Source organism: Triticum aestivum, chromosome 6A (genome assembly GCF_018294505.1).
Source record: "Triticum aestivum cultivar Chinese Spring chromosome 6A, IWGSC CS RefSeq v2.1, whole genome shotgun sequence".
NCBI lineage: Eukaryota > Viridiplantae > Streptophyta > Magnoliopsida > Poales > Poaceae > Triticum > Triticum aestivum.
The window spans coordinates 150028751-150038700 of record NC_057809.1 but is presented as its reverse complement, the minus strand read 5'-3'; the positions used below and the strand labels follow the sequence as shown (position 1 = coordinate 150038700).

Genomic DNA, 9950 nt, shown 5'->3' with positions numbered 1-9950 from the left:
CCGGATGAGATCACGAACATGACGAGGAGTCTCGAAATGGTCGAGAGGTAAAGATTAATATATTGAACGATGATATTCGGACACCGGAAATGTTCCGGAGGTACCAGGTACATATCGGGTCACCAGAAGGGGTTCCGGACATCCCCCGACAACTACATTGGCCTAATGGGCCAAGAAAGGGACAGACCGGCCCCTAGGGGACTGGTGCGCCCCATGTAGGCCAAAATAAGGGGGAAGAAAGAAGAGAGAAAGGAAGGGGAGCAATTCGGCCCCCCCTTCCTTCTCTCCTTCCTTCCCCCTCCGGATGAATATGGAAGGGGGAGGCCAATTTGTGAGGCGCCCAAGTAGGATTCGTCCTACTTGGGGCGTCCCCTTGGCTGCCTCTCCTCCCCTCCAACCTATATATATGGGGGGTGGGCACCGCTAGAACACACATCAGCAGTTGTTAGCCGTGTGCGGCGCCCCCTCCATAGTTTACGCCTCCGGTCATATTCACATAGTGCTTAGGTGAAGCCCTGCGCGGATCACTTCACCCATCACCATCACCACGCCGTTGTGCTGACGGAACTCTCCCTCGACACTTTGCTGGATCAAGAGTCCGAGAGACGTCGTCGAGCTGAACGTGTGCAGAACTCGGAGGTACCGTACGTTCGGTGATTGATCGGTCGAAACGAGAAGAAGTTTGACTACATCAACCGCATTGTCAAACGCTTCCGCTTTCGGTCTACGAGGGTATGTAGACACACTCTCCCCTCTTGTTGCTATGCATCTTCAAGTTAAATCTTGCGTGAGCGTAGGATTTTTTTTAAAATTGTATGCTACGTTTCCCAACAGGTCTGCTTTGACCATACTGTTAGCGCGTGCCGCCCTCCAAACCTCTAGGCGGACGTGCATTTTTCTTTCTTTTAAAATGTCGGGCGGTCCATAAAGAATTAAATAATGTCGGACAAATGACAATCGCCTTGCAAAAAGACGAACAACAGTTGGTCTTCCTGTGGGAAAAACCAAGCCAAAGTTGGTAAGATCCTCCTCCTCTTTTTAAAAACACGACGATGAACACGGCCAGCCAACCAAGAGATTCGGTGGAGGGGGTAGGCGAGGCGAAGCTCGCTCGCTCGTGTCATCGTGTGCAGCCGCTGTTTTTCTCCTCCCTCTTGTTATAAAACAAGCCTCGGGCCGCCAGCTTCCCCCGCCCGCCCGCCTCCGCGAACGAAAGGCCAAACCTCTGCCCCCCTCCTTGGCTCCTCCTCCTCGTGACTCCCTCCTGCGGCCCCTCCCCCCTCCCTCGCCGGTCAAACCCTAACGCGCGCACCCACCCACCCACCCGTCAATCCCTTCTCCCATGGCGGCGCTCTCCGTGCCTCTCCGCACCGCGGCGGCCCTGTCCTCGTCCGGCGCCGGATCCCGCGCCGCCGCCGACCCCTCCAAGGTATCCGTTGCTTGCCCCTTCACACACGCACACTGTCTGTACGCGTAAAGCCCTAGAGGTTCCGTCAAAGGGCTGGCACACGCGGCGCCGGTGGGTTGATGCGAGTCCATTTCCGCGTCTAGATTTGGTTCCCGTCGTAATTCGCTCGAAAGTGTCATCTCTTCGGTGGTGAATTCAGCCATTTGAGCGGTTTGGCGCCGCAATACGTCCTACGGGCTGAATTGGGTTCAAGCGGCGCGTAGGACTTAGGTTCCCTGCTGTTTAGCACCTGTTCCGTGGAATTTAGCCGAGGCAACCCTATTTCTTAACTCTGAATTAAGGTGTGGATTTGTCTGTATGTCAGTAAGCGTTGCTGTAGCTCCGTTGATTTCCACCTTTGTTTGGAATCTGTTGTTGTGTTATTACATCGCCAGAAGCCTCTCTCCTTCTCCTTTGATGGATTTTATGTTAGTCCTGAACTTTTTTGTACTCATATTGACGGGACTTGTCTGCTGTGGCATAGGTGTCATGCGTGAGGAGCACCCGCTCCGCTCATTTTGACTGCAGCTTCCCCTCCATTGCGGCTTCCTCTTCATCGTAAGTGCCTCTTTCCGATGCATAATTCGCATTGCCTTGTGAACTGTATACCAAATTAGGATGTACTGCATCTAATTCGTGTATACTATAAAGTGCCAGGAACATTGAGCCACTTAGAGCTATAGCTACACAGGCACCCCCGGCCGTCCCACGTAAGTTGTTGGGCTCAGCAAACGTTGCAGCTTCTAGTGGCATTTGATTATTTTATAATCTTTACCCTTTTTGTTTTTCTCTGCAGAATATTTGAGTGGAGAGAAGACGAAGGTTGGCATCAATGGTGAGCCTCTTGTATACATAACTGATGCAAAATACTGTTGCAATCTAGATGAGACAGATTAATCCTTGCTGGTTGCATCTTTTGTCCAGGATGCTTAAGCCATGTTCTTTTGTTTCATAATATACTGTGTTGACAAAATAAAGTAGTTTAAGTATCATCTTGTAATGTCTTCGGAACATATTTTTATTCCTCAGATGATCACACCAGGCACACATAGATAGCTTATATACATTGGTATTGTACGAGTCAAAAGTAGATGAAGTAATAATTCATATGCATTTTTTAATGTTAGCCTGTTGTTTTTATTACTGCAGGGTTCGGACGGATTGGGAGGTTGGTTCTGAGAATTGCAACCAGTAGAGATGATATTGAAGTTGTGGCTGTCAATGATCCTTTCATTGATGCTAAGTACATGGTAAGGAAATAATGCTATATGCTTTGCATATTTTGTGCTATGAGATCTTCTACACCTGAAATTTATAAAGTTAAAGGGTCGAACTCATGGTTTTGCAGTAGTTAGTTCTTTACTACTTTGTACGAAATTGATTCAAACCATGTTGCATAGTACTGGCATACCTTTTGTCTGTGTGATAGAGACCTCATGAATTTAATGAGTATTCTTTTTTTAGTTAATATAAATGTAACGAGGTAGTAATTTTGTCTCCAAGATAACTCGCACACAAATTATTCCCATTCAAATATAATGTACTATCTACATATCAATGAGTATGACAGGTGTTTGTGTGGCATACTCACAGTCATTCATCACTCGTGGTATGAGTGCTTATCTGTCTCACACTTCCAAACCACTGTCTCCTACCTTCTGCGATCCCCCTCCTTTTCACCGCCACCTACTGCTCTCTCCCATCCCCGCACAGGCAGGTGACTCTGGAAATGGGAGAGACCGGTGGGCATTGGTAAAGAGGAGTTCCAGTGCAGAAGGTAGAGGGCAGTCGACATTGCTTTCATTAAGGTAACATGAGCTAGAGAATGCTCTGATACCATGAATGATGTTGATGTATTTTGCCACATGAACGATTCCCGTGTGCAAAGTACATGTCAATGTTGGAATGAGCATGTGAAGCTAACAAGCAGCTATAGGAGAACTATTCTGTCCCACACCCCTGGTGCGGATTTCCTTGAGGACTTTTGCTGATAACAGGTGCAAAGTACCATGTAGCTCTGTGCCGCGAGGTAGCCAGGAGAAATGATAGTTCTCATAGTACCATTTAGTCCGGTGCCAAGTATCTTTCCTGTTAATTCATTCACAATATGTTTTGCCTGTGTTTCACCTTCATGTTGTATGTGACAACTTCTTCAGTCAATTCACAAAATCTTGTTTATAATGCACTGTATTTCTGTATTTCAAGCACATAAGCATTGGTTAAGCATCCAATTTTATGCAATTGGGATTCCTATTTTTTTCTGTTAGGTGCCATGACAAGAATCATCCAGTGGGATGATCTACTGCATTGGAATTTGGCAAATTTAATTCTGCCATTATATTTTTTTCTTCACTGTAAAATTAACAAGTCTGTATTTGCATGTGGTGTAGCATTTTGATGTGCTTTTCTTTGGTTCGAAGTTAATGTTCCCTTTTTTCCAGGCCTATATGTTCAAGTATGACTCCACTCATGGCCCCTTTAAAGGATCCATCAATGTTGTGGATGATTCAACCCTGGAGATCAATGGGAAGAAAATCACTATAACAAGCAAAAGGTAATTATGCCAGGGTTAGCCGATTGTCTGCCATGTTTGTGCAGTTCATGTAAATGCCATGGTCACTGAATATACACGACATTTTGTCCTGAAATAAGTACAAGTGGAGCAATGAAGTGGCCAAAGTAACATTATTACTACCTTCCGTCCCACAATGTAAGATGTTTTTGCAAGCTTCCGTCCCACAATATAAGACGTTTTTGCAAGGACTGAGGGAGTACTTAATAACTGATTCTTAAAAACGCATGTTTTTGCACATTCATACGGACATATAATATCTATACCAGCGGAAGCTTGCTGTGCATCTGGTGTACTGCGTATTTCTTTTCATACTCTGGTTCTGATATTCATGTCAGTTGTGACTGAACTTATACTTCTGGGTTGTGGCTTTTGTCAGTTTTTTCTTCTTCAGATCCTTTATTTTGACATTTTTCGCTACATGCGTATTGAAGGATTTTAATCTTTATTTCTCAATTTTCAGAGATCCCGCAGAGATTCCTTGGGGTAACTTTGGAGCTGACTATGTTGTTGAATCTTCTGGTGTTTTTACAACCATCGATAAAGCATCGGTACACTTGAAGGTCTGTATACCATTTCTTTCGTAATGTCGTCTAATTAGCGAACAATATGCCTTTTGCAATGAACACTGTGTTGAGCCTTTTGCTACCTTGTTTATATAGGGTGGTGCTAAGAAAGTGGTGATATCTGCTCCATCCGCAGATGCTCCCATGTTTGTGGTTGGAGTAAATGAGATGAGCTACGATCCCAAGATGAATGTTGTTTCTAATGCAAGTTGTACCACTAACTGTCTTGCTCCTCTTGCCAAGGTAACTTTTTCCCCATTCCTTATCCTGCTGGTTTTCAGTTTCCTTGACTAGTATTTACTAACTGCCAAGTTAATTGCACAATACGATCACAATAAACTGCTCTGTATTCTCGAAAAAAACTGCTCTTGATGATTAATCTATTCTACCGTCCTCATGATGCCCATGAATCATCATGTGCAGGTTGTTCATGAAGAATTTGGCATTCTTGAAGGTCTAATGACAACTGTTCACGCCACAACAGGTTTTTGTCTCATGTTCTGTAACTTATCAGTTCTCACAAATGGAGACTAGTGATTTTGCAGTCTTTGTGGAGTATTTGTTACTTTCAAACCAGGTGTCATAGCAAGCTTGTTCTTCTGTGTCCAGCCACCCAAAAGACTGTTGATGGTCCTTCAATGAAAGATTGGAGAGGAGGGCGTGGTGCTGGTCAAAACATAATTCCTAGCTCCACTGGTGCAGCAAAGGTAACTTGAGATGAAAGCATATCATGTGTCTATTTACGATTTTCGTTGTTGATTGACTGATTCTATTGTCCTGTAGGCTGTTGGGAAAGTTCTCCCTGAGCTAAATGGAAAGCTTACTGGCATGGCTTTCCGAGTTCCAACACCAAATGTCTCTGTGGTTGACTTGACCTGCCGGCTTGAGAAAAGTGCCTCTTATGATGATGTGAAAGCAGCCATCAAGTATGCAGAACCATCACATTTTTCATGCTCATTTCCTTATTACCTGTTCAGCTCTTTACATTTCATAGTTTCAGTTTGGCTTGTCTTGTTAAGCAACTTGTTAGCTTATGTAATAGTTACCAGTATTTTGAAGATTAACAAATGCTCATGACACTTCTGAGCAAAATCTAAGATGCATATCCGAACTGAAAATATTTGAACTTAGGAAGTAGGAGCTGATGAGCAAATATGTCAAAATACAGTTAAATTCTTTTGCACTTACAAAAATTATACTCAACTCTTAGCTTGACAAGAATTATCTGTTACTCCCTCCGATCCATAATAAGTCTTGCAGTTTTGAACTAAGGTTAGTTCAACCTTAGTTTAAAACTGCGACACTTATTTTGGATCGGAGGGACTTAGTAACTTGAACGAGCTTCTCCTGCTAATGTATACTCCCTCCGTCTGAAAAAGCTTGTCCCTCAAATGGATGTATCTAGCACCAAGTTAGTGCTAGATACATCCATTTGATGGACAAGCTTGGGACAAGTTTTTTCGGACGGAGGGAGTAGAACCTAACAACTGTATGTGTCGATGTCATCATGTGTAACACTGCTTTCACTATTATCAACCTTACTCGAATGCACCGTGTTTCAGGGCGGCATCAGAGGGTGCACTGAAAGGCATTTTAGGCTACACAGATGAGGATGTGGTATCCAACGATTTTGTTGGTGACACAAGGTAAGAATCACATCTGCTCGCATGGTAACACAATATGCTCTGCACCCATAGTACCAAAAAATCACTCCTTTCCCCGCGTCTCAGGTCAAGTGTATTTGATGCTAATGCTGGCATGGGGCTGAGCTCTTCCTTCATGAAGCTCGTGTCGTGGTACGACAACGAGTGGGGCTACAGGTGAGTGTCTGTTTCTCTCCGCATAAAAGTTCTTTTCCCACATTTTCAGATCTTTGGTTAACCAATGGGTTCTCATTTTCTTTTGCTTCAGCAACCGGGTTCTTGATCTCATCGCCCACATGGCTCTTGTCTCCGCCAAGCACTGATCACCTCCGAGTGCTACTAATAGGCTGCAATTTTGCCGGTTCTTTTTATTTTCAGAATTTATTATTGCCTTTGTTGTGCCTTTTGAGCACAGGCAGAAATGGGTACTCGGATCCATGACTTGCTTGTAGCAGTGGATGAAATTTACACCGTAGCGTTATGAGCACGTCGTGGGATTTGTTGAGCGAATCTCATTTGTATCGGTGGTTTGATTTGTTGCTAAAGAAAGAAATCACAAATTGTCCCCTTTGGACTTCTCATGTAGTACTATGATTCCTTCCTATTTTGTTTCCACAACTTATAGATGAATTTATCCAAGTTTAACTCTCGCATGTCATCTGAACCTATTTTTGCAATCATTTTTGGTTGCACATAGCAAGTGGATGTCTGTGGTACGTGGTCACGGTAGACGATTGAATTAAGTGGATGGATCAGTTTGCATCTGGTCTGCATATCCTGCTTGTCTTGGTCCTATTCCGCGCATAGGGTGGGGATTGTTGAGCAAAAACGCACCCCTTGTGCTCATGGTGTGTTGTGGAGGTGGAGGCGGCAGGAAGGAGAAGATGGCGGTAAGGCGAGGTTGGGTGACGGGGAGGAAGAAGAGATGAAGACCGGAAGAGGACGGCCAGCCCAACTACCATCCCTAGAGCGTAGACGTACGCATTTGCCCTGCATCCATGCGTGGCGTGTGGAACAAGAGCACTCGAAAACTCTTCTCTGTGGTCATTCGTCACGTGGTGGTGCTGTATTTACGGTTAGGAGCTGATCGAGTGCTACTGGCTTATCTCAGACACGGTCGCTGAGCCTTTTGTGCCTCTCCACCAGTTACCTCTGAAACCCCCCATCTCCTTCATCCGCTCGAGTATAGGTGGCGATAAAGCGGTCACGCTGGGCATCCGGTTCCACTGATCGGTTCAGTGCTTTGGGTAATTGAGAAGTTTGGGCCTTCTTTGGTTCATAGGGCAGGAAAATTATAGAAATAGAAAAGTCATAAAAAATGAGATGACATGCATCTCAATTCCTATGAGTAAAAATATGAAGAGTTGTTCTTTGTTTCACATCATAGAATTTTTTTCATTGAGTCTAGGCTAATGTTTATTTTCCTATGAAATATGGAGGATAGAAAGATTTCCTCCATAGGAATAAGATTCCATTCCTACAAACCAAAGAGCTCTATAGGAATTTTTTCTATAAAAATCCTACCCTATGAAATTCCTACAAAATTCCTCCAAACCAAATGAGGCCTTGGTCTGTTGACTTGTTGGTTTCTTTCAAAGGCAACAACTGTGATTTTGGTCCACCAAAACATCGGTTCGGTCCTTGTAAGAACGAGCAAAGCTGATATGCGAGAAATCAATGATGAAATTCGGTGCGCCGTGCCCTCCATGAAGTTGATGCTTGCCCTCACCCTTGCCAGTCGCCATCATAGATGGAATCCTTGCTTTGCCATCATCCGACCCATGCCGCTTCGCCACCTTTGTACCCGAGGAAAGGCATACTTAATAGTCGGTGTACACCACGGCTGCGGTATGCCGATTCGACAGAGAAGGCCCCCAAGGGGGCCAGATGCCAGGATAGAACTTTTGGCGACACCGATAGGGATGGAGGGAGGGCCACCCGTAACTCAGTCCATGCTAAGGCTTCCTCGAGGCCAAATGTTCGTCAAAACGGGTTATTCCAATTCCCATTGTGGGTCGTCAAGGCAACCAAAAGCATCAGATCTGAGCATCTCACAAGAGTAGTCGGGAATTCGACATGCAGCGGATTCCTACCGAGCCACGGGTCGAGCCATAAAAGGGTACGTTCTCCATTGCCTATGGAGGTCCTAGTACCCAGGCAAATCTCATGCTTGATCGATCTGGGAGATTTCTAGAACCACAACCCCTCCCATTGATCGCAAGTCAAAAGAGGGCGGTAATGCCGATGTTTAGCTTTTATAAGTTGTAGCTATAGCCCCCCCTCATCCCTAAGAATCCTCCACTCACCGTTTCATGAGGGTCACATTCATATGCCAGATGGCGGAATATGCAGACCGTCTGGTCCTTAGGGAAACAAACATCTGCCCTCTTCACTATATGGTATTTCGTGCACCCATTGGCCGCCTGCTAGAAGAAGCGCGACAACTCCTTGAAGGAGTCAATACATGGGGAGGCTAGAGAGGCAGGAGTCAATGAACACATATTTACTCCCTTTAAAGATGAACCTCCCACACCATAGCTCTGCCTTCGCCTTGACCCACCCTACTAGCGGGTCAAAGTCTTGGACCAGGGTCGTAGTGGCAAAGATGGTATCCCCAGACATGTGATTGGGAAAGAGGACAACCCGCAATTACGATTGTCCACAATCTGCTGCTCCTCCTTGGGCGGATAACCCAAAACAACAACCTCACTCTTATCGAAGTTGATCTTGAGGCCCGACACAACCTCAAAGCAGAGGAGAAGGGACTTAAGATTGATAATATCTAATATAGACCCCTCCACCACGATCATGATGTTGTCCGCATACTGGAGGTGGGTCACACAACCTCTAGGGATAATATGGCTAGCCACACCAAGATAGCCACCAAGGGGTCAACCACAAGGTTAAAGAGAAGGAGATTGGTTCCCCTGCCTCACCCCATGCAAAAATCTAAAACATGGGCCCACTTCCCCATTAATAATGATGGCCGTGCTACCACTCATGACGATCTGCATGATTTGATTAACCCAACGATCCTCGAACCCCCTCCGCTCAAGAACCCGGTGGAGGAAGGACCAGTCCAAGTGGCCACATGCCTTCTCCGGCTCTAATAAACCCTTACCTCATGAACAATCCCATGAAGTTCCAAGATCCAATGATGAATATACCACCCTTCAAGGAAATTCAACTGGTAAGGATGCGTGAGGCGTCCCACCAATATGGTGGACCGTGTCACGCAAACCTTAGCAAAGATCTGCTGGAGGACGTTGATCATCATGATCGGCCAAGGGACAAATATCCATGGCTTGCACTAATTTGGGGATCAGGGTAATAACATGGAAATTCAGGTGAGACATGCCAACATCCCAACATGGAATTCCTTGAACATTTGCATAATCGCCACCTGAAGATGCTCCCATGTTTTCTGGGAGAAGGTTACCAGAAGGCTATCTGGTCCAAGCACTAAAGTAGCCTTCATCTCCATATTCGTCTGGATAACTTCTTCCGACATGAATGGAAAGGTGAGTTCCGCATTCTCGTCAGCCAAGACCATGGACCTAGCTGGCTAACAGTCTACACCTAACACAACCCCAACACGGGGTCCCGCGGTGAAGAGATCTATAGAAGAGTAAATGTGGGTGGAGATATCTCTGGCATCATCCAAGAGGACGTCATCCACCCATAAGCACTTGATGTAGAACTTCCAATGCCGCCCATTCACT

The 9950-nt window shown here is 45.4% G+C and overlaps 1 protein-coding gene across 2 annotated transcripts; it reads left to right on the top strand.

The window, feature by feature from the left end:
* The first annotated feature begins 1198 nt into the window (after window positions 1-1198).
* LOC123132569 (glyceraldehyde-3-phosphate dehydrogenase GAPCP1, chloroplastic) lies at window positions 1199-6881 on the top strand. Of its 2 annotated transcripts, none has more exons than XM_044552397.1 (14): window positions 1199-1429; window positions 1932-2005; window positions 2099-2157; window positions 2244-2282; window positions 2597-2697; window positions 3889-4001; window positions 4483-4582; window positions 4682-4828; window positions 5009-5069; window positions 5195-5292; window positions 5369-5511; window positions 6148-6231; window positions 6316-6405; window positions 6497-6881. In XM_044552397.1, exons 1-14 carry the CDS (start codon window positions 1343-1345, stop codon window positions 6549-6551), a joined length of 1251 nt encoding a protein of 416 aa, XP_044408332.1. In that variant the 5' UTR covers window positions 1199-1342; the 3' UTR covers window positions 6552-6881. The 2 variants fall into 2 exon arrangements, with proteins under 2 accessions (XP_044408332.1, XP_044408333.1); XM_044552398.1 differs by having other exon boundaries at window positions 1213-1429; window positions 2105-2157.
* The last annotated feature ends 3069 nt before the right edge of the window (window positions 6882-9950 follow it).